Source organism: Carcharhinus amblyrhynchos, chromosome 5, assembly GCF_965287045.1.
Source record: "Carcharhinus amblyrhynchos chromosome 5, sCarAmb.v2.hapA, whole genome shotgun sequence".
Taxonomy (NCBI): domain Eukaryota; kingdom Metazoa; phylum Chordata; class Chondrichthyes; order Carcharhiniformes; family Carcharhinidae; genus Carcharhinus; species Carcharhinus amblyrhynchos.
Window position 1 is genome coordinate 3369032 of NC_137328.1, and position 24990 is coordinate 3394021.

At 45.3% G+C, this 24990-nt stretch overlaps 1 protein-coding gene across 2 annotated transcripts in view; it reads left to right on the plus strand.

Moving 5' to 3' along the window:
* The window catches only part of anp32b (acidic (leucine-rich) nuclear phosphoprotein 32 family, member B), a 58968-nt gene that overhangs the window by 26418 nt on the left and 7560 nt on the right, over positions 1–24990 (plus strand). For both annotated transcript variants that reach the window (XM_080188348.1, XM_080188347.1), the window contains exons 2-3: positions 8953–9102; positions 24472–24594. In XM_080188348.1, the coding sequence (XP_080044474.1) occupies positions 8953–9102; positions 24472–24594 (273 nt within the window). The remainder of the gene's footprint in view (positions 1–8952; positions 9103–24471; positions 24595–24990) is intronic.

The following is a 24990-nucleotide window of genomic DNA, read 5'->3' on the forward strand; positions in this document are numbered from 1 at the left end:
GTTGGCTATGTTAACAGTCAGTCCCTTCATCTCAGTCATTAATATCCCTAAATAGATGATCCCTTTGGGACACCCCACTGTGACTCCAATCACAGTTTGCCAACCTGAAAATGACCCATTTATCCCCTTTCTATTTCCTGTTAGTTTGCCAATCCTTTGTCCATATATTGGTATGAGATTTTATGCCATAGCCTTTTTTATGCATCTCATTAAATGTCTTTTGGTAATCAGATGCTGGTTACCCTTATCCAGGCTGCACACAATGCTAACAAATTCCTCAAACGCTATTTATCTTGCACAATAATGATTGCCTAAATGTCCAGCTACTACCTCCTTTATAATAGATTCTGGCATTTTTCCAATTACAGATGTTAGGTTTACTTGTCCACGCTTTCTCTCTCTCTCTCCTTTCTATATAGGGGTGTCCCAATGCACTGGGACCTTTCCTGAATCTAGGGAATGTTGGAAGATTACAACCAATGCATTCGCTACTTCAGCCACTTCCTTTAACATCCGAAGTTGCAGGCATCGGGTCCCAGAGACTTGTCAACCTTTAGTACCGTTAGTTTCTCCAGTGCTTTCTGTCTAGTGATCTTTTTGCATTTTTCTCTCCCTTTTGGCATTAGAACTTCATGTTGTCTTGGGATTTTTTGTGTCTTCTGCTGTGAGGATGGATATAAAATACTTGTCCAAAGTCTTTGCCATTTCCTCATTCCCCATTATTAATTCCCTAGAATCGCCCTCCAAAAAGACCAAAGCTCACTTTAGCCACACATTTCCTTTTTTATGTACCTGCCACAGTGTTTACTGTCAGTTTTTATATTTCTTGCTAGTTTTCTGCCATTCTCCAATTTCTCCCTCTTTATTCTATTTTTGGTTTCTAAAATGTTCCCAATCTTCTGGCCAACCACTAACCTTTGTGGCATTGAACATCTTTTCTTTAAATTCCATATCATCCGTAATTTCCCTTATTAGCCCCGGATGGTGCATTCTTCTCGAGAGGCTTTCTTTCTCAATGGAATATATTCCAAAGTTGAGCACAATGGTCCAGTTGATACTGAACCAGCAATTCATAAAAGTTTAGTGTCACTTTTTGTTTATATTTGGTTTCTCTATTTATAAAGGCACATGGCGAAGTGACGATTAGATCGCATTCTTTATAATCCAGTGAGTATTTCCTACCAAGCTATACTGTGGCACATGGATGGTTAATTTTATCTGCTTCTATTCCTTGCTGCATAATTAAGAAGCCAGGAGTTGGCCTGTTCCCTTGAACAATTGCTTTGTAAATCACCACTAGATGGTGTGTAGTTTATTATACGGTACATAGATTTATACTTCGATTTATTATACATTTAAGGAGAAAAGAAGATTTGTATTTGTATAGTGCCTGTTCCACCCTCAGGGCATTCCAGAATGCTTTTCAGCAAATAGTCATGGTTGTAATGTAGGAAAAAGAAGCCACTAATATGTGCACAACAAGCTCCCCCAAACAGCCATGTGTTTTTGACCAGATAATCTCTCCTCTTTATGGTGAAGATGATCACAGGCTACATATTGACTCGGGACATTGGGAATATTATTCAATATTTTCATTAAAATACTGCCGTGGGATTGTTAACGAAAGCAAATGTATCATCTGAAAGATGGCATCCACAGCGCAAGCTTCCACTGATACTGATGCCCTAACAATGCAGCACGGCACTCCCTCAGCGCTGATGATCCCTCCCCTCCCCCAGGACAGGGCTCAACCCCTCTGCACTGGAATGTCTATTTGGTTTCATGTTAAACTCCCTAGAGTTGGACATGAACCCGCAAGCTTCTGCCTTAGAAGTCTAAGTACTGCACAGTAACCCAGATCTATTAATGTTCTGCAATGGAATATTATTCTGTTTATATTCCCACATAAAAGATAACTATTTTGATGTAACTCTTCAGAATCTTTTGCTGTGTCGTGGCCAAGATTTTATCCCTCAACCAACAACATTTTCCCTTAGGTGGAAGGATCAATGACTAGGGGACATAGATGTAAGATAAGGGGCATGAAGTTTAGAGGGTATATGGGGAAAATACTTTGCATCCTAATGGTTGTGGGAGTCTGGAAATCACTGCCTGAAAGGGTGGTGGAGGCAGAGACCCTCATAATATTTAGGAAGTTTTTAGATGTGCATTTGCAATGCCAAGATATACAAGGCTATGTGGGCTAAGTGCTAAAAAATGGGATTAGTTAGATGGTTTGTCTTTGACCAGTGCAGATACGATGGGCCGAAGGGCCTTTTTGCTGTGTTGCGTATACCTCTGTGATTCTATGACTAAGAGCAGATTATCTGTCTCTATCACATTAATTGTGGAATCTTGCTGTGCATAACTTGGGTTCTGGTACATTTCCCTACTTTACAACATTGACTTCAGGTTCAGTGTGCTTAATTGGATACAAAACATTTTGGAATGTCCAAAGTGTTGCATCAGGGCCTGGATAGAGTGTCTCAAACGTGGGGGCATGGGAATGGCCATTTAGGACTGAAGCGAGGAGATATTTCTCCCAGAATCATAGACTTGTTACGGCACAGATGGAGGCCATTCAGGTTTGTGTTTACTCTCCAAGTTCAATTTAACTAGTCCCCTCCAATGTCCTTTCCTCCCAACCCACACAATCTTCTCTTCAGGTGTTTAGCCAGTTCCCTTTTGCAAACCACAATTGACTCTGTCTTCACCACACCCTCAGACAGTACATTCCCGATCCTAACCACTCGCTGTGTGAATCTGTCTCCACCCCACTTTCATCATCTTCCTTCTGGTTTATTGTCAGGTCGATTGGAAGTTTGGTACTCTCTCCTACATTGAGCAATTGTTGATTGCAAATTTTGAAATTGAGGCTGATAGATTTTTGTTAACCAAAGGTGTTGATGAATATGGGGAAGATGGATATATGCAGATAGATCACAATTTAGCTGAGATCATTGGGGAAATAAAAGGTCTCCTCCTATTCTTAGGTTCCTTATTTCACTTCTAAATGACTTGCTACTTGCACCATTCTATATATATTTTTTGGCTGCTTTGTATTTTGTCATATCACTTGTGGGATAGATAGGTTCTTGATGGGTTAGGGGATCAAAGGTTGCAGGGAAATGGTGGGAGAATGGGGTTGGGAAACTATCAGCCATTATTAAATGGCAGAGCAGACCCAATGGGCCGAATGGCCTACTTCTGCTCTGATATCTTACGGTGTTTGTCCCTATCCATGGTACCCAATGGCTCATCTAGAGTAGCAATTGATATAAGCTAGCCTTGGCAGAATCCAGAATCAAAGTGTTTGTTACAAAATATAGCGAATGTTACCCCTCGCAACAGCATCATGTTTGTTTTCATGGAACGCGCTGGGCAGCAGTTATTTTCCTCCTCAGTGTGGAGACAGTGAGTTTATTTGTAGCAAACCCAAGGTTGGAATAGTTAAAATTGGCAAACTCAGTTCCTATAGTGCCATTAGGTGGTGGCATCGCTGAAAGCACTTCACAGGTGTGTAATGAAACAAATGCAATGAACCACATGAGATATTATGACTGATGGCCAGAAGACTTGGTCGAGGTGCCGTGTTTTAAGGAAGGGAGGAGGTGGTTTAGGGAGGTCGTTCCTGAGCTCGGGGCCCAGGCAGTTGGAGGCATAGCCGCCAATCGGGGAACCGTTGAAATCTGGGAAGTGCAAATGGCCAAAATTGGGGAAGAGCCCCAGTAACTTCTTTGGAAGTTATAGGGCTGGCGACTGGGTGGGGGGATGGCAGTGAGCACTGAGGCCACGGAGAAAGCGGGGTTGGGAATTTGGAAACCTGAAATAAAAACATAAAATGCAGACAAGCCTCAGCAGGTCGGGCAGCATCAGCACAGAGAGAGAAACAGAACCAATGTTCCTGATGAAAGGTCATCGATCCGGAACGGTAACTGTGTTTCTCTCACTCTCTCTCTCCATAGACGCTGCCTGACCTGCTGGAGTCTCACCAGCATTCCCTGTTTACAGACAAAAAAAATTAGAAGCTGGTTTGCATAATACAGTATCCCACCCCTTAGAATTGAAATCATTCAGAGAGGAACATTTTCAGAGTACTGGGGAAAGAAGGAAGGTGTGGGGGTAGGGGGGGGGGGGTGGGCAGGGTGGAGTGGGCCTGATTGACTCTTTTTTAAAAGAACGTAGGGGGAGGGTGGACTGAAGGGTCACTCCTGTGCTGTAAAGATTCTGCGTAGCTCTAATTCGCTAATGTATCCACAGTTCCAGGGTCAGGTCTACCCGAGGGGCAAGTGCATCTCTTCCATACCCTTTTGCAGTTTCCAAGTGCATTCATTTTTATACATGATTATATCATAGCAAACGGCAATTGCTCTGAAGATCCCCAAATGCCGGGATTGTATCCGGACGGAGAAGCATTACCAGGCTTTGAACTTTTATTGGATTCATTATAAGCAGAAGGTTTATTTCCTTCTGGTTTACTCCAAGGGACATTCATAATTGCAGGATTTTCCATTTTCATCTTTTTTTCATCACTGCCTTAAGCTATCATCTGTTAGTTTTAAAATTAACTTGGAAGAATGGAGAGAACCGATCCTATTAAAGAAAATCTGAGGCTGCAGCATGAGTCCAGCAGGATTTAACTTTCTCAATTCTCCACCTGCTGTAGTGAAGGGATGGGATGCTCTCAAGGTAAGAGAATAAGTCATCAGTGTTAACTGTTATTCGCTTTTCTCCTGAAAAGCAAAGGCTGTGGGAGAACCTGATTAAGCTTCTTTAAGTGGGATTTAATAGAATGGAGATACAGATGGTCCCTCCATTTATAGAGGAGACTGGGGCATCATGTTGGCACAGTGGTTAGCACTGCTGCCTCACTGCACCAGGGACCTGGGTTCGATCCCCAGCTTGGGTCGCTGTCGGTGTGGATTCTGCACATTTTCCCTGTGTCTGCGTGGGTTTCCTCCAGGTGCTCCGGTTTCCTCTGAAAGACGTACTGGTTAGATGCATTGACCATGCTAAATTCTCCCTCAGTGTACCCAAACAGGGGTGTGGCAACTAGGGGATTTTCACAGTCACCTCATTGCAGTGTTAATGTAAGCCTACTTGTGACACTAAACTTTAAACAAAAGTGAGAGCTATAAATGTAAGGTCATCACTAATAAATCTAATAAGGAGTTCAGCAGAAACATTTTATTGTGTCGCTGGCAAGGCCAATATTTATTACCCATTCCTCATTGTCCTGTGTTGTAAAGTTCTATAATTCAATCCAGATTATACAATACAGTTTCCCATTTTATCATTGAGAGCTTTTGAAGGCATCTCAATAACAAGCTTAATAAATTAGTCCAGGGCTAAGCTAAAAGATACCAGGGAAATGGCTGGTTTGATTTCTGGGTTTGCGTATAGTAAAGCTGACTTGAGCATTCCAGAGAACATCCGGCCGGGTTCCTGTTCCTGAGCTTTTCTGCAAGATGATAACAGATAAGCTTATTTGTCTTATCTTAAGTTTTACATCCAACAAACTAAAGAACTCCTCCCGACAGTGACCACTCGCTGCAAATACACTTGTGTGGACACTGGATGGAACTGTTGGTTATACTGTAGAAAAGCCAGTCTCCTTTTGAATGTGAAAGGGTTATTAAGCACTCGCTGCTCCAGGTACCCGTGGAACTGTAACCCAGCAATGGACGAGGCTTTCTAGAAAGGCGGAGTAATTTTGACCCCACCAGGAGGAATAGATATTCTGCACCAGGCCTTCAACAAGGAGCCGAGTGTGACCCATCAGTTCACCGGCCCTCCGCTGAACGTGTGAGCTCACCAGTTACCCTGTGGATCACCTTGCTGGCCAGTGTTTGGTTCTGCTCCATAGCCTCGTAATGAACTGTTTACACAGAAATACTCTCCCCATTCATAACTTCCCCACTCACAACTTTCCACCTTATTATAAACTCTGGATCCCAGCGGAAATGACAGGCAGCCACAGGCATCTCGCTGCCTTTGTCAATACCATGTTGAGGCACGTTAGATGATATATATATACTGAGGTAGGAACATAACAACAGGGAGAGACCGTTCAGCCCCTTGAAACCTATTCTGCCATTCAGTGAGATTTTGGCTAGTCTACAGCCTAACTCCATATACCCATCTTTCTTAATATCCATTGATACTTCTGGATAACAAAAATCTATTAATCTGAGATTTAAAGTTGAAAATTGATTGAGCATTCATTGCCATTTCTGGATAGGAATTCCAACGTTACCATGCTTTGTGTGTACAAGTGTTTAGTGGAATCTTGTGCTCTCACTGGTGACAAGCTTGGAGTCAGAAGGGTGTGTAGACAGGATGGTGGCGTTCTGGAATCCCGCTGCCTACCTCCATTCATATTTAAGTTCTGGGTGGGAGGCTCACAGTCGACCATCCCACCCCACTACTACTGCGACCCTTCATTGGCCAATTAATGACCTATGATATTAACTGAGCTGCTTGTGGGCTGGTCACCATGTGGCGTACTGGCCATCGAAACCATGTGGCTACCTTGTCACCCCCGGTGGGGGTCCCCTAACGAAAGACACTTAATACCTGATTGAGGGATTTGACTCTGGGGAAGTTATGAATGGGGAGAGTTGCTGTTTAGCCTTTCAACTAAGAGTATGCAGTGAAGAGATAATGTTACAATCAGTCCAAATCTTCTGGAATTTTCTGAATTCTCCAAGATATTGTGGTCCAACAATAACTTGCATTTATATAGTGCTTTTAACATTGGAAAATGTCCCAAAGTGCCTGTGATTTTTAAAAAAAAAAATTGACACTGAACCACAGAAGGAGATAATTGGGACAGAGTCATAGAGGTTTACAACATGGAAACAGACCCTTCAGCCCAACTTCTCCATGCTGCCCTTTTTTTTTAAACCCCTAAGTTAATTCCAATTGTCCGCATTAGGCCCTTTATACCCATCTTACCCATGTAACTGTCTAAATGCTTTTTAAAAGACAAAATTGTACCCACCTCTACTACTACCCCTGACAGCTTGTTCCAGACATTCACCACCCTCTGTGTAAAAAAAAAAGAAAAAAAAATTGCCCCTCTGGACACTTTTGAATTTCTCCCCTCTCAATTTAAACCTATGCCCTCTAGTTTTAGACTCTCCTGCCTTTGGGAAAAGATATTGACCACCGAGCTGATCTTTGCCCCTCATTATTTTATAGACCTTTCCTTTTATAGAACATTCCTCAGCCTTCTACACTCCAGAGAAAAAAATCCCAGAGTATCCAGCCTCTCTTTATAACTCAAACCATCAAGTTCCAGTAGCATCCTAATAAATCTTTACTGCACTCTTTCTAGTTTAATAATATCCTTTCTACAATAGGGTGACCAGAACTGAACACAATATTCCAAGTGTGGCCTTACCAATGTCTTGTAAAACTTCAACAGGGTGTCCCAACTCCTGTATTCAATGTTCTGACCGATGAAACCAAGCATGCTGAATGCCTTCTTCACCACTCTGTCCATCTGTGACTCCACTTTCAAGGAGCTATGAATATGTACCCCTAGATCTCTTTGTTCCGTAATTCTCCCCAACGCCCTACCATTAACTGAGTAAGTCCTGTCCTGATTCAATCTACCAAAATGTATCACCTCGCATTTATCTAAATTAAACTTCATCTGCCATTCGTCAGCCCAGTGGCCCAACTGATCAAGATCCCGTTGCAATCGGAGATGACTAGGACCAAAACCGTGTTTTAGAGAGCTAAGTTTATGGGTAGAGCAGGGATGTTTAGTGTGGGAGTTCCAGAACAAAGGGCCTAGGCTGCAGAAAGCCTGGCAACCATGTAGGCAACAATTACAATTAGAGATCTGAGTCCAGAATTGGAGCAGTGCAGAGATCTCAGAGGGTTGTAGGTCTGGAAGAGGTTACGAGAATGTGAGAGGGTTGTGGGACTGGAGGAGATTACAGTGCTAAGGAATGTCCAAAGATGTGCAGGTTATGTGGATTGACCATGCTAAATTGACTCTAGTATCAGAGTGACTAACAGGATAAATATGTGGGGCTGTGGGGATGGGTCCTGGGTGAGATTGTGGTCAGTGTAGACTTGATGGGCCAAATGGCCTCCTTCTGCACTGTAGTGATTTTATGATTCTATATGACGAGGCTATGGAGGGATTTGAAAACAAGGGTGAGAATTTTTAAATTATGGCATTGCTTAACTGGGAGCCAATGGAGATCAGTGGGAACAGAAGTTAGGACACAGCCAGTCGAGTTTGGATGGTCTCAGTTTGTGGAGAGTGTGGAGTGGGAGTGTTACCTTTCTGACCCTTACTTTGGCCCTTCTATCTCTGTCCTGTCTGTACTTTGTAATACCAAAAACCTAAATACAATAAATTGGAATGCCAGTTTGCTAAGCAAAGCGCAGCAGTGTGGGTACATTGCCTCCACCTCCATGTGTATACGCTGGAAAGAGTTGTGGTTGGAGAAACTGGTCTCAGTGGGAGGAGGGTTGATAAGTGGAGGGTCACAGATTGGAGATAATCAGCAAAAGAACCACAGGGGGAGATGCATTATCTCACAAAGCGAGCTGTGATCTGGAACGTGCTGCTTGAAAGGCTGGTGGAAAATATTCAATAAGAGTCTTCAAAAGGGAATTGGATGCAAACCAAGGGAAAAAGCTGGGGAAGTGGGACTATTCCAAAATACCTTCACAGACTCTGAGAGAACTAGTCTTCTCTTATACACTATGATCCTGCGTTAATTCTACACTGGTTGTTCTACTCATTAACATTTATATTGTAGTAAGTGGCACAATAAATTCAACAGATTTTATTATGATATCGGGTTTGAACTGCGCATAAAACCCCAGTCACAATAAACCAATCTTGTCACGGGATGGTTTGGTGATTTGGGCTTTGTTTTTACAACAAGCAGACTTGTTCTCTAAATCGCCTTTGCTTTGCTCTAGGTGCGAGAGCTTGTTCTCGACAACTGCAGATCGAATGAAGGTAAAATCGAAGGGCTGACAGCTGAGTTTGAGAACCTGGAATTCCTCAGTTTGATAAATGTTGGGTTGATGTCCGTCACAAACCTCCTTCGCCTTCCCAAATTGAAGAAGGTAAGTCTTGAGCATGGTGACCATTGGCCTGAACTAGGGGGAAATGTTCATGTTACGCCATATAAGTGCAATGTTCAGGATGCTTAATTTGCAGCTCTGTGGTCTGATCTGGTATGTTTATATTTTTATTTGAGGAATGGAAGCTCAAGATCTTCTAGCAGGAGACATCTCAATCTCACCCTCTCTTATAAGTCCATTAATTGGATCACAGCACAAAAAAAAGGCTTGCATTATCTATAGCATCTTTCATTATGGCACAGTGGTTAGCACTGCTGCCTCAGAGCGCCAGGGACCCAGGTTTGATCCCAGCCTTGGGTGACTGTGTGCACATTCTCCCCGTGTCTGCGTGGGTTTCCTCCAGGTGCTCCGGTTTCCTCCCACGCCCCTAAGATGTGCGGGTTAGGTGCATTGGCCATACCAAATGTGTGGGGTTATGGTGGACTGTGTGGTGGGCTTGGGTAAGATGCTCTTTTGGACAGCTGGTGCAAACTCAATGGGGAGAGTATTTCTGTGTAAACAGTTCATTAGAGTTAATTTCTGCACTGTAGGAATTCTATGGTTCTGTCACCTCAGGAATGCTTGGCAGTCAATAAAATATTTTTCAAAGCTAGTCGCTAATGAAGGCTGGATTTTCAGGAAGTTGGGCCAAGTCCAGACGCCTTCGAATGAGGGGGCGGTTATGAGGTGGCATGGGGGTGGAATGCAGGGAGTAGCGTTGTGGGTGTGGGGGGGATTGAGGGCTCAAGGGCTGAAGACTCAGTCTATTGAGGTGTACACTCAGGTTAGTACTTGCCCTTCTCTGCAGCTGTCTGCGAACAGCCTCCTGAGGTAACGGGCCAACTCGATCACACCCAGGCTGCCTGGAGCGAATATCATTCGTGTGGGGGTCGCTTCCATGTTGATGTGTCTGCCAAGTGGAGAAATTTCCCCTTCCAGCTTTGCAGCTGAACCACAACACAGGAAATGCAGTTATGCGTAGCAAGCTTCCACCGATAGAAATGTCAGATCACAGTACTGTCCTTTTTTGATTGATGATGTTGGTTAAGGAGGTAAATATTAGTGAGGACACGAGGAGAACCCATTGCTCTTCAAAACAGTAAATAGTCTCACAACACCAGGTTAAAATTATTCTGCCAAATAAACCTGCTTTAACCTGGTGTTGTGAGACTACTTACTGTGCCCACCCTAGTTCAACACCGGCATCTCCACATCCTGGCTTCAAAACAACGACTCTGAGATCATTTACATGCACCTGAAGGGGCAGATAGAGCCTTGGTTTAAAGTCTTATCTAAAAGATTGCACCTCCAACAGTGCAGCACTCCCTCGGTACTGTTCAAAACGTTATTTTGGATTATGTAGACTGGGGCTCAAACTCATGTGAGTTCGACTGTCGGAGCTCCTAGTAATGAGTCTGATGTGTATATCTGTAGTGGTGCAATGTCAGGATAATGGTGCCCCATCTGGCCGTGGAAATTCCTCCTGCAAAGTGTAGAACTAGTTCCACTGCATTGGGATCCGTGACAGTGAATCAGATTGAGGAGGGTGTTCTTGGGGTGGGGGAGAGGAATGCTTAAACCAGGCTCTTTATTTGGTAGCGCAGCATGGTGTGGAGTTGGGTTCCTCCAATTCCAGCCTCTCGCGCATCCCTCACACCCTTCCACCACCACCACCACCTCCCCCCCCCCACTATTAGCAGCTGTGCATTCAGCTGTCCTTTCCCCAGGTAAACCTGTCCATCTCTGTACCACTGTCTTCAAACTCACGATTCCAAAGGAGCTTTGTTAACCTTTCCTGCTATCACCTTACAACCAGTGGTTAAGTAAGCATATACATGTGCACATACTCTCTCTAAGATGCATGCTCTCTCTCGTACGCACACACACAGATGCAGCACACTCATACACACAGTCACTTACTTGCATACATGTGTGTGCGTGTGTATACTATCTCGTGTACTCATGCACAGGCACACGCACAGTCTGGTTACTTATCTCATGATGTGGAGATGCCGGTGTTGGACTGGGGTGGACACAGTAAGAAGTCTCACAACACCAGGTTAAAGTCCAACAGGTTTATTTGGTAGCAAACGCCACTAGCTTTCAGAGCGCTGCTCCTTCATCGGGTGAGTGGGACTTTATTCACAAACAGGACGTATAAAGACACATTCAGTTTACAAAATAATGATTGGAATGCGAGCCTTCACAGGCAATCACGTCTTAAAGGTACAGACAACGTGAGTGGAGAGAGGGTTAACCGCAGGTTAAAGAGATGTGTATTGTCTCCAGACAGGACAGCCAGTGAGACCTTGCAAGTCCAGGCAAGCCACAGGGGTCACAGACAGTGCGACATGAACCCAAGATCGCGATTAAGGCCACCCTCATGTGTGCGGAACTTGGCTATCAGTCTCTGCTCAGCGACTCTGCGCTGTTGTGTGTCGTGAAGGCCGCCTTGGAGAATGCTTACCTGAAGATCAGGGGCCGAATGCCCGTGACCACTGAAGTGTTTGTCAACAGGAAGAGAACACTCTTGGCCTGGTGATTGTCGAGTGGTGTCCATTCATCCGTTGTCATAGTGTCTGCATTGTCTCCCCAATGTACCATACCTCGGGACATCCCTTCCTGTAGTGTATCAGGTAGACAACGTTGGATGAGTTGCAAGAGTATGTACCGTGCACCTGGTCTCATGTGAGATGATGGCATCGATGTTGACAACCTGGCACGTCTTACAGAGGTTGCTGTGGCAGGGTTGTGTGGTGCTGTGGTCACTGTTCTGAAGGTTGGGTAGTTTGCTGCAGACGATGGTCTGTTTGAGGTTGTGCAGTTGTTTGAAGGATCATCAACATGGATGCCATCATCTCATGTGAGAACACCATCCACCAGGTGCACGGTACATAATCTTGCAACTCGGCCATATTTATCTACCTGATACGCTGCAGGAAAGGATGTCCCAAGACATGGTACACTGGGGAGACCATGCAGACACTATGACAACACATGAATGAACACCGCTTGACAATCATCAGGCCAAGAGTGTTCTCTTCCTGTCGGGGAACACTTCAGCAGTCACGGACATTTGGCCTCTGATCTACAGGTAAACGTTCTCCAAGGCAGCCTTCACAACACACGACAGCGCAGAGTCGCTGGGCAGAGACTGATAGCCAAGTTCCGCACACATGAGGACGGTCTCACCTGGAATCTTGGGTTCATGTCGCACTGTGACCCCTGTGGCTTGCCTGGGCTTGTATGGTCTCACTGGCTGTCCTGTCTGGAGACAATACACATCTCTTTAACCTGTGCTTGACACTCCCTCCATTCACGTTGTCTGTACCTTTAAGACTTGATTGCCTGTGAAGACTTGCATTCCAACCATTATTTTGTAAATTGAGTTTGTGTCTTTATATGTGAACACAACTCCCACTCACCTAACAAAGGAGCAGCAAGCGCTCCGAAAACTAGTGGCTTTTGCTACCAAATAAACCTGTTGGACTTTAACCTGGTGTTGTGAGACTTCTTACTGTGTTTATCTCATTCCAGTTTATGGGATTGTGCTGTGCAAAAATTGGCTGCCAGGTCTCCTGTATTGTAACATTCACTGCTGTTCAAAAGTACTTTGAGCCATAGAGATTTACAGATGGAAACAGGCCCTTCAGCCCAATTTGTCTATGCCACCTAGTTTTTAACCACTAAACTAGTCCCAGTTGCCCGCATTTGGCTCATATCCCTCTGTACGTCTTACCCATGTAACTGTCTACTTCATTGACTGTATAGCACTGTGGGTTATGGTAAACAGTGGTAAGTGGCTGTGAGTCTTTCTTGTCTATTCATAGGCTCAGGAGCTTTTTTTTTAAGCTTTAGTCCTCGTTTGTGGAGGGAATGAAATAGCTAGATGTCATTTCATATTACAAAACATTCATCCTGATAATTTTCCAATTGCCTCTTCTTCACAAAAGCCTAAATAAAGACCAAATTTCATTTATGTAGCATCTTTAGCATGATAAAATGTCCCAAGGAACTTCACTGGAGAGTTATTAAATAGATTTAATGCCAAGTGACATTTTTCAGTGACTGAAAGCTGGGCTAAAGGACAAGTTAAAGAAGAAGAGAGAGTGGTGGGTGTTGGGTACCAGGCAGCTGAAGGCATGGCCATCAACAGTGAAAGGATTAAACATTCAGTATTATGTTTAATAAAGTTTATTTTTTATTAATTACTAAACAAAGTTGGGCAGTTAACTGTCAGCCATCAGTCAACTGGTGCATTGTCCAGGGCAGAGCTTCAACCAACTGAAGTGCACTTGCCAAGGAATTTCCCCTCATAAATCATTGATCCCTTTTACATTTGTTATTCTTGTGAGCTGTCCTGATGAGTACAAGCTGAAAAGCTTTGACAGTGAATCATTTTTCAGCAGTACTCAAGGTATACATTTTTAGCATCTGCACTTGTGGAGACCTGAGAGGGTGATCGAGCCTTAAGGCTTATTTAAGGATTTGATATAGTGGGGGCGATTTTGAACCCACATTAGTGGTCAGCATAAACCGCGATGCCAACCCAAAATTTGGTTTGAGGGGTCGCAGACGGGATACTCGCCGGCAAGACCTCATTTCCAGATTTTTCCACACATCTCCTGCCCAGAAATGTATTACATTTTGAATAAATTTACATCTCATTAAAGGGCTTTCCTGTAATTTCTATCCCCCCCACTCAATGTTCATAACTCGCCAAAAGTTCACAACAGGTTTGGGAAAACTTGAAACAGTCGAAGGGAACATGCCAGGAACGCAAAGGTACACACAGCCCCAGGGCAGGGGGAGCACGCTGGTACTGTCAGCCTACCAGGGCTGGATCCTCTGGGAAGCCCCAATACCGGGGTTCTCCTTGTGTATGTCTAATGGACGGGGGTGTTGCTGGAAATAATGGTGTTGTGGTAATGACACTAGACTAGCAATCCAGAGGCTTGGATTAATGCTGTGGGGACACAGATTTCAAAGCCCTCCACGGCAGCTGGTGGAATTTAAACACAACAGTTGGCACTGCTGCCCCATGGCGCCAGGGACCCCAAGTTCAATTCTGGCTATGGGTGACTGAGCGGAGTTTGCATGTTCTCCCCGTGTCTGCTCAGGTTTCCTCCGAGTGCTCAGGTTTCCTCCTGCAGTCCAAAAGACGTTAGGTGCGTTGGCCATGCTAAATTCTCCCTCAGTGTACCCGAACAGGTGCTGGAGTGTGGCGACTAGGGGATTTGCACAGTTGTGCAGGTTGGGTGGATTGACCAAGCTGAATGCAGGGGGTTATTGGGATAGGTTGTGGGAGGTGGTGGGGCTGTGTAAGATGTTCTGTTGGAGATTTGGTGCAGACTTGATGGGCCAAATGGCCTCTGTAGGGATTCTATACTCGGGAGAAATGCTTGTTGTGGGGGCCTGCACGCCAATCCTTGTCAGGATTCCCCTGTGTAGGCAGAGAGTTTGTTTATATTGCTTTTTAAAGATGGAGCCGCGATCTCTATCAGACCCCTCCCCCACACCCCAAAATCTGGAGAGAAAAGTCGGCTGTGTAGCTGGCGAGCTACACGCTGGGTTCCTCGCCTCTGGCCGCACCCAGTGCACTGAGAGGACGATTCTGTCCATAGATGTGGAGAGTGCATTTCCCTTTGGGAGAACTGAAGCCATTGATACAAGATTCAATAAATCCAATAGGGAATTCAGGAGCAACCCCTTTGTACCCAGGTAATGGAGATATGTTTATGGCAAGCTGGAGGGAGGAATAGAAGGATATGCAAATAGAATGGAAGGAATCTGGTGTGGATCATAAGCACCAGCATAGTCCAGATGGGCTGAATGGCCTATTTCCCTATTGTAAATTCCATGTAACTCTGTGTAAAAATTGCTCAATGTGATGGAATCTGTGCCCATCGTTTCACCGCAGCGTGTATTCGAATTTGACATAAGCTGTGGTTTAAACAAAACTGTTCCATTAGTCTTCACCTTTCTGATTAATTAAGGGGCTCCCCTTCCTTCTCATATCTGTGGGCAGCCTTTGTGTTTCTGATGTCAAAGAGTGCCCAGGAAAAATGAATCAGCTGGTATTGTGGGGTTGCCTTTATTTGACACTAAAGATTTTGTGGACGCAAAAGTGAATGTTCGATTTTTGGATCATTTCCAAAATCTGACATGTCTTAATTATAAAACCAAGGTAATGTTCTTATAATTACCCAGTGTAAACTTACTGCATCGTGCTGTTGTATTTACCATCTGTTTTATTACCCGCCCCCCCCCCCCCCACCCCAACTCCCCCTCTCAAATCATGAACCATTGCCTCTCTGTAACACGTGAATGAGATTGAGGTTGCATGCTGAATCCTCAACATAACAGCCTGCGATCATACAGAGTGTTCAAAGTAGTTATCCATTCCACTGAAGCATTATCAGACAAAATCTAACACACAATAACTGGTCAGGAGACTCCAAGCTCGGTCAAAGAGGAACATCTGGAAGGAGGAGCGAGGGACATCTTGAGGGAGAGCGGTTTAGGGAGGGAATTCCAGAGCTTACAACTGAAGGCACAGCCACCAATGGTGGAGTAACTAAAATCCAGACAAGCATTGCAAATTTACACCTGGTTGACCAAATTTAACTCCAGAGGAGCACTGACGATACGATTACACTCTGACAGCACAGTTGCCCAATAAATAGTGAAATGTTCAGTACTCGGCAATAAAGAATTACTTTTAACAGCAGTTTGGGATTTATGTAGTGCATTTAACAACCAAAGTAGTTAAAAGGAGCATTATCCGGTCACAAAATCGACACGTTACATAGACTATTATTACCTCGTATTTACGACACAGCAATAGGCCAATTGGATATACTGACAGGGTGAGATGGAAAGGGGAAGGAGGACACTTATGGGGAACATCAACACCATATTGTTATGGGTAAAATCCTGGCATGGATAGAGGACTGGCTGACTGGCAGAGAGTGGGGATAAAGGGGTCTTTCTCAGGATGGCAGCCGGTGACTAGTGCTGTGCCTCAGGGGTCAGTGCTAGCACCACAACTTCACAATATACATTAACGATTTGGAGGAAGGAAGGCACAGTTGCCAAGTTTGCAGATGATACAAAGATATGTAGAGGGACAGATTGTATTGAGGAAGCAGGGGGGGCTGCAGAAGGACTTGGACAGGTTAGGAGAGTGGGCAAAGAAATGGCAGATGGAATACAATGTGAAAAAGTATGATGTTATGCACTTTGGAAGGAGGAATGGAGGCATAGACTATTTTCTAAATGGGGAAAGGCTTAGGAAATCAGAAACACAAAGGGACTTGGGAGTCACTGTTCAAGATTCTCTTCAAGGTTAATGTGCAGGTTCAGTCGGCAGTTAGGAAGGCAAATGCAATGTTAGCATTCATGTTGAGAGGGTTAGAATACAAGAGCGGGGATGTACTTCTGAGGCTGTATAAGGCTCTGGTCAGACTCCATTAGGAGTGTTGTGAGCAGTTTTGGGTCCAGTATCAAAGGAAGGATGTGCTGGCCTTGGAAAGCGTATAGAGAAGGTTCACAAGAATGATCCCTGGATTGAAGAACTTGTCGTATGAGGAACGGCTGAGGACGCTGGGTCTCTACACACTGGAGTTTAGAAGAATGAATGGGGTTCTTATTGAAACTTACAGCATACTGCGAGGCCTGGATAGAGTGGACATGGAAAGGATGTTTCCACTAGTAGGAAAAACTAGAACCAGAGGGCACAACCTTGGGCAAAAGGGATGATCCTTTAAAACAGAGATGAGGAGGAATTTCTTCAGCCAGAGAGTGGTGAATCTGTGGAACTCTTTGCCGCAGAAGGATGTGGAGGCCAGATCATTGAGTGTTGTTAAGACAGAGATAGATAGGTTCTTGATTAATAAGGGGATCAGGGGTTATGGGGAAAAGACAGGAGAATGGGGATGAGAAAAATATCAGCCATGATTGAATGGCCAAACAGACTCGATGGGCGAATGGCCTGATTCTGCTCCTATGTCTTATGGTGTTATGGTCTTACTAGCACAGATCATTTGAGCTGAATGGTTTGTTTCTGTGCTGTAAAATTCCATGCAGGGTGTAATGGGTTTAAGTGCTTGTTAATTTAGTCCAGTATTTACAAGCTGAGTGGTGTTACTCTATTGGCTATAGCTTCAGGAGAATGTACAGTTTAACCTGAAATCTTCCACATCGGTCTTGTTCTTTAATTTGTGCTTGGATATTTTGAGTGTTGCTGCCCACCCTTTATTTCCTTTTGGAGAAAGTAGTGAGCCACCTTATCCCTGAGCTGCTACAGTCCATACGGTGAGCGTGCTTCCGCTGTGCAGTTAGGGAGGGAGTTCTGGCCCTTTCCAACCCAGCAACAATGAAGGTACGGTGATAGATTTCCAAGTTGGGGTGGTCTAGAGCTTGGAGGTGGTGGTGCTCCCGTGTGTCTGCTGCCCCTGCCCCCCTCGGTGGTAGAGGGTGCAAGTTTAAGAGAAAGAAATGCTTTCAATCCTCTCGCTTTACTGCCAACAAAGAGCTTTTTGAAGTGGTGTCAGGTAGAAAAAAATAGCAGCTGGTTTGTGCACAGCAGGATCCCACACATTGCAGTTTGACAACAGCCCGGTCAGCAGTTGTTTCAGTGGCTTTGATTGATGGATCGTTATTGGCCAAGGCACCAGGGAAAACTCCCCAGTTGTTCTTTGAAATGGTTCTCTAATCTAGCAATTCAATCCCTTTCTCCAGAGGCAGATCTTTGACTAGTGTACGGATTGTTATCTGGGAATCTTGCATTTATCTCCAGTTGTGTCATTGCTTTAAGTGACATTGCAAAGGCCCCTTCGTTTGTGGGACCTGGGCATCGCTGATTGGCCAGCATTTATTGCCCATCCCTAGTTGCCCTTGAACTGAGTGGCTTGCTAGGCCATTTCGGAGGCAGTGTCAACCCATTGCTGTGGCTCTGGAGTTGCACGTAGGCCAGACCAGGTAAGGACAGCAGATTTCCTTCCCTAAAGGATCAGATGGGTTTTTCTAACAATTGAAGCTGGGTTCATGGCCATCAGTAGATTCTTAATTCTAGACTTCATTTTTTAATTGAATTCAAATGCCACCATCTGCCATGGTAGGATTCGAACCCAGGTCTCTGGAATATTAGCTGAGATTAACAGTCTAGCGATAAGGCCACCTCCTCCCCTTCATACCCCCTATCCAAATGCCACTACCAGTGTTTGTGTTATTAATGATATCACCCTGGTTATATTTAACATGGATTAATAATGGGGATTACCAATGATAGGGGACCAAGTCAGCTCAGTGAGTCTGTTCCACTCCTGCCACTGTCTGGAGTGTCATCGCCAGTGCCAATGCACCTCTTCCCAATGAGCTTAATGCATTTAATGCCCATTTTGAGCAAGAGGTCAGCGAGAATATGCCCTCCACCCTGGAAGTTCTGGATGAACCTGTAGCTGAGGTCACCATTGCAGCCGTCAGAACAGCCTTCTCAAAAGTCAGCCCACAGACAGCTACTGGCCCGGATGGGGTACCCAGATGAGCACTCAGATCCTGCGTGGATCAACTGGCGGGAATACCCACAGACATCTTCAACCTCTCTTTACAACAATCTGAGGTCCTGATCTGCTTCAAGGAGATGATCGTCATCCCAGTACCAAAGAAATGCCAAGCAGTCTGCCTTAATAACCATTGGCCGGTGGCTCTAACGTCCATCATTATGAAGTGCTTCAAAAGGTTAGTCATAGCACGAATCAATTCCAGCCTCCCGAACTACCTGGATCCACTACAGTTTGCCTCCCACTGCAACAGCTGCACAGCAGACACTATCTCCCAGGTGCTATGCTCAACGCTGGAACACCAAGATAACAAAGACACCAATGTCAAACTCCTATTTATTGATTACTGTTCAGCCTTCAACATCATTATTCCTATGAACTCATCTCCAAACTCCATGGTCTGGGGCTTGGTTCCTCCCTCTGTGATTGGATCCTAGACTTCCTAACCCATGGACCACAGTCAGTAAGGATCGGCAACAACACCTCTTCCATGATCATCCTCAATACCAGTGCCCCACAAGGCTGTGTTCTCAGCCCCTTACTATACTCCTTATACACCTATGATTGTGTGGCCAAATTCCCTCCAATTCGATTTTCAAGTTTGCTGATGACATGACCATAGTAGATTGGATCTAAAACAAAGACGAGATGGAGTACAGGAATGAGATAGAGAATCTGCTGAACTGGTGCAGTAATAATAATCTCTCCCTCAATGTCAACAAAACGAAGGAGATTGTCATCGACTTCAAGAAGCGCAGTGGCAAACATGCCCCTCTCTACATCAATAGTGACGAAGTGGAAATGGTTGAGAGCTTCAAGTTTTTAGGTGTCCAGATCACCAGCAATCTGTCCTGGTCCCCTCAGCCGATGCTATAGTTAAGAAAGTCCACCAATGCCCCTACTTTCTCAGGAGACTAAGGAAATTTGGCATGTCAGTTACATCTCTCATCAATGTTTACAAATGCACCATGGAAAGTATTCTTACTGGTTGTATCACAGCTTGGTATAGCTCCTGCTCTGTCCCAAGACCACAATAAATTACAAAGGGTTGTGAATGAAGCCCAGTCCATCATGCAAACCAGCCTCCCATCCATTGGAAAGCAGCCAGCATAATCAAAGTCCCCACACACCTCAGACATACATTCTTTCACCTCCTTCCATCAGGGAAAAGATATAAAAGTCTGAGGACACATACCAACGGGCTCCAGAACAGCTTCTTCCCTGCTGCCATCAGACTTTTGAATGGACTTACCTCGCATTAAGTTGATCTTTCTCTACACCCTAGCTATGATTGTAACACTACATCTGCTCCCTCTTGTTTCCTTCTCTATGAATGGTATGCTTTATCTGTATAGTGTGCAAGTAATAATACTTTTCACTGTATACTAATACATGTGACAATAATAAATCAAATCAAATCTTTTGGGTGGGACATTAGACTGGGGCCCATGTCTTCCCTTAGAAGATCCTCCAGCACTATTTTGAAGAAGAGTAGGGGAGTTTTTGCTGATGTCCTGCCCAACATTTATCCCTCTTCCAACACCTTAAGAAGAATGCAGATTATCTGGTCATAATCCTGTTGCTGTGGGTGGGAGCTTGCTGTGCATAGGTTGGTCTACACTGCACCAGTGACTACACTTCAAAAATAATTTTAGAGGCTACTTTGGAACTTTAGAAACACTTTGGAACATCATGAGGTTGAAAAAGGTACTATAAAAATGCAAGTCTACCACCACCACCTCCCACCCCCAGATCTCTCTAAAAAGAAGTTTATTTATTAAAATGTATTTATTAGTCACAAGAGTGGCTTACATTAACACTGCAATGAAGTTACTGTGAAATTCTCCAGGTCGCCACACTCCAGAGCCTATTTGGGTCAATGCGCTTAACCAGCACGTTTTTCAGAATGTGGGAGGTAACGTGAGCACCCAGAGGAAACCCACACAGACATGGGGAGAATGTGCAAGTTCCACACACAGTGACCCAAGCCGGGAATTGAACCCGGGTCCCTGGTGCTGTGAAGCAGCAGTGCTAACCACTGTGTCACGCTAAATGTTTTCCCTGTAGATTCTAGAGAATTCTATTCCAATAATTGTCTGGTTCACCTTTCCTGCAAACAGTTGACTTGGTTCACATTCAGTTCTCCAATTTAATTGCGTACTGTGTGTTTAGCAGTAATATGCCGTCATCTTTCCATTGCTGTGCTCAGTGAATCAGCCTTTCAAGGTCTCTTTGACCCTGAGAGAAGCCCCGACTCGGTATCCTCTCCATCAGCATGACTGCATAATTCCACCTTTAATATCGCCCACAGCCACACCTGCCACAACTTGATCTGCTGCTGAAACCCTTATCTGCAGGACTCAATAAGCTAATGCTCTCCCACTGACACCACCCACCTCCCCCCGCACCTCCCAGCTTCCACTCTGTAAACTTCAGCTTATGCCAATTTCCATAGCCTGTATCCCAAATCCCATTAGATCCCTTTCACCCATCATCTCAGCAGTTATTGGGATGGCACAGTGGTTAGCCCTGCTGTCTCAATACGCCAGGGACCCGGGTTCAGTTCCCGGCTTGGGTCACTGTCTGCAGTGTTTGCGTATTACGGTTAAAATTTGTGACAAGTAAGGCTTACGCTAACACTGCAATGAAGTTACTGTGAAATTCCCCTAGTCACCACAGTCCGACACTGTTTGGGTCAATGCCCCCTAACCAGCACATCTTTCAGACTGTGGGAGGAAACCTATGCAGACACGGGGAGAATGTGCACACTCCACACAGACAGTGACCCAAGGCAGAAATCGAACCCGGGTCCCTGGTGCTGTGAGGCAGCACCGCTAACCACGTTCTCCCCATGTGTCTGTGGGTTTCCTCTGGGTGGTCAGGTTTCCTCCCATAGTCTGAAACATGTGTGGTTAGGTGCATTGGTCGTACTAAATTCTCCCTTAATGTACCCGAACAGGTGCCAGAGTATGGCACTAGGAGATTTTCACAGTGCAGTGTTGATGTAAGCCTACTTGTGATACTAATAAATAAACTTTATTGATCCACATTAGCTCCTGGTCCAGCAACTCACTGTTATAACTCCAGCAGTTGGCTGTAAAGAAACAGTGCTTTATTGCACAAAATAAAGTGAAATAAAAACCACAAGCCTGTGGTGAACAAATGGGTCCCAACCAGGACAAAAGGAATAATGGACCCACTCAGGGTCTTGCTTAAAAACAGGGCTCAGTATACAAGCTCCATCCGGTTAGATAATTATCAATCCCCAGGGAGCTCCCAGGATTCAAAGGGAAGACATGGGCCCCAGTCTAATGTCCCACCCAAAAGGTCGATTTTCTCCATGCAAGTCCTGGGGGTTATCACACCCGCCTATTTGAAAATGATGATTTTTCATGTTCAGCGCTAGCCTCCCATCTCTGTGGCCTCCTCCAGCCTGTTAACCCTCTGTGACCACTGCCCTGGAACATACCCCAAATTTCATCACTCCTGCCTCACCTTCAAATGCTGAAGGCCTGTTCTGAAATCCCTCCCTAACCCCTCTCCAGCTCCCTCCCTAACCATACCCCCCCTCTCCGGCTCCCTCCCTAACCACCAGCCCCCCCACCCCACCCCACCCTGCCCCCCCCCCCCCCCCCCCGCCCCCCAACCCCTCCAGCTCCCTCCCTAACCGTACCCCCCCCTCTCCGGCTCCCTCCCTAACCGCCCCACCCAGCTCTCTCCCTAACTCCCCTTCCCACTTTTAAGATAGTTAGGCTTTCAGAACTCTCTGACCAAGTTTTCAGTCCCTGTCCCAATAGAGCTTCTTATCCAGCTTGGTGCTAAATTTTCATAGAATCCCTACAGTGCACAAGAAGGCTGTTCAGCCCATCGAATCTGCACTGACCACAATCTCAACCCAGCCCCTATCCCCTTAATCCCTCATAATTACCCTGCTAATTCCTCCTGACTAGGTTTAGTTTAACATGGCCAATCAATCTAACATGCACATCCTTGTTCTTTGTTTGCTCTGTGTGTAACTTTGGAATATTTGCTATGTTACAACCTCTGGTTCCTCACCCACCCCCTTCAGGATGTCTGGGACATGCCCAGAGACATCCCGGATCCCAGCCCCAGGGAGACAAACCACCATCCGCGACTCACGTCTACGTCCACAAAAACGCCTGTCCACCCCCCTCATTGTGGAGTCCCCTATTAATACTACCTTTCTGCTCTCTTTTTTAATTTTTTGACATACTGGCTCAGCTCCTGAGACCTGGCCACTGCTGCCTCCCTCGGATGAGCTGTCCCCCCCAGTAGTACTCAGGCAGGAGGACTTATTTTGAAGGGGGACATCCACCGGCGTGCTCTCCATCACCTGAGGTTTCCCCTTCCTAATAGTTACCCACGTGCCTTCTTCCCGTTGCCCTGGTGTGACTACTTGTTGATAGCTCCTGTCAATTATCTCCTCACTCTCTCTAATGAGCCGAAGGTCCTCGAGCTGCATTTGCAGCTCCTTAACCTGGTTCCATAGGGTCTGCAGCTCCACACACCGAGCACAGGTGTGGACATCTGGTAGACCAGAAGCTTCCAAGACCTCCCACATGTTGCACTGGCAACAACATACTGGCCTCACACCCATACTTGCCCCTTTTTAGTAACCCAGAGGAAAAAGTTAAAAAAAAACTTATAGCTTACCTTGCCTCACCCTTATCTCTTTGGCCCTGTGAGCCAAAGCCCCTACAGCACACTCAAAAACAAAAACAGACTTACCTGCTCTCAGTCAGAGCCTCTCTCTCTCTTTGAGGTTAGAGGAGGGGGGAGGGCTGGGATACTCTACCTATGTAGATGATGATGACACCTTGCTGATGACACCAAAGTCGGAGGTGTGGTAGATAGTGAGGAAGGGTGTCATAGTTTGCAGGAAGACTTAGACAGGTTGCAGAGCTGGGCCGAGAGGTGGCGGATGGAGTTTAATGCAGAGAAATGTGAGGTAATTCACTTTGGTAGGAATAACAGATGTGTTGAGTATAGGGCTAACGGGAAGACTTTGAATAGTGTGGAGGAGCAGAGGGATCTAGGTGTATGTGTACATAGATCCCTGAAAGTTGGGAATCAAGTAGATAAGGTTGTTAAGAAGGCATACAGTGTCTTGGCGTTTATTGGTAGGGGGATTGAATTTAGGAGTCGTAGCGTTATGTTGCAACTGTACACAACTCTGGTGCGGCCGCACTTGGAGTATTGTGTGCAGTTCTGGTCCCCACATTACAGGAAGGATGTGGAGGCTTTGGAGAGGGTGCAGAGGAGGTTTACCAGGATGTTGCCTGGTATGGAGGGGAGATCCTATGAGGAGAGGCTGAGGGATTTGGGGTTGTTTTCGCTGGAAAGAAGGCGGCTAAGAGGGGATCTTATTGAAACATATAAGATGATTAGAGGTTTAGATAGGGTGGATAGTGATAGCCTTTTTTCTCTGATGGAAAAATCTAGCACGAGGGGGCATGGCTTTAAACTAAGGGGGGGTAGTTATAGGACAGATGTCAGGGGTAGGTTCTTTACCCAGAGGGTGGTGAGGGATTGGAATGCCCTGCCTGCTGCAGTTGTAAATGCGCCTAGTTTGGGGGCGTTTAAGAGGTCTGTGGATAGGTTTATGGACGAAAAGGGATTGGTTTAGGTTAGTGGGTCATTGTTGTTTTTTTTAACTGGTCGGCGCAACATCGTGGGCCGAAGGGCCTGTTCTGCGCTGTAATGTTTTATGTTCTATGTTCTATGTTAAAGGGTGCTATATCAAGTTGTTTCTTTTTAATTCATGAAAGTTTTTTTTTTAAATTTCCAGTTGGAGCTAAGTGACAATCGGATTTCGGGAGGGTTAGACATCCTGGCAGAGAAACTTCCAAACCTCACACATCTCAACCTCAGTGGAAACAAACTCAAAGACATCAGTACATTGGAGCCTCTGGTTGGTGCTTGATTTGTTCTTGTTGAGTTTTGAACTGTCTGCTGTACCTTCTCCTGCACCTGGCCAGGTGTCACAATCTGCTGCTCTCTGTTTCAGGAGCTCAGCAGATTTTAGTGAGAGTGCGATGTCTGTGATGAATGCCGTTGCTTTAATCTAAAATTTACCACCCGCGTTAATCTAAATATAGACATATTTTGGGATATTTTATGCCACCCTGCCTGCCTATTTGAAGATGACTGGGGCACATAAGATTAAAATAAGGTGTCTTTTCTGCTGTCTCTGTGCCCACACCCAGCTGTCCTGCTTGTTATAGTGGGCGGTTTGGGTGTCAGGCAGCTCACTGGGGGGTACTGCCCAAAGATAGCAGCCCCCTTTGTGCTTGGAAGCAGAATCACA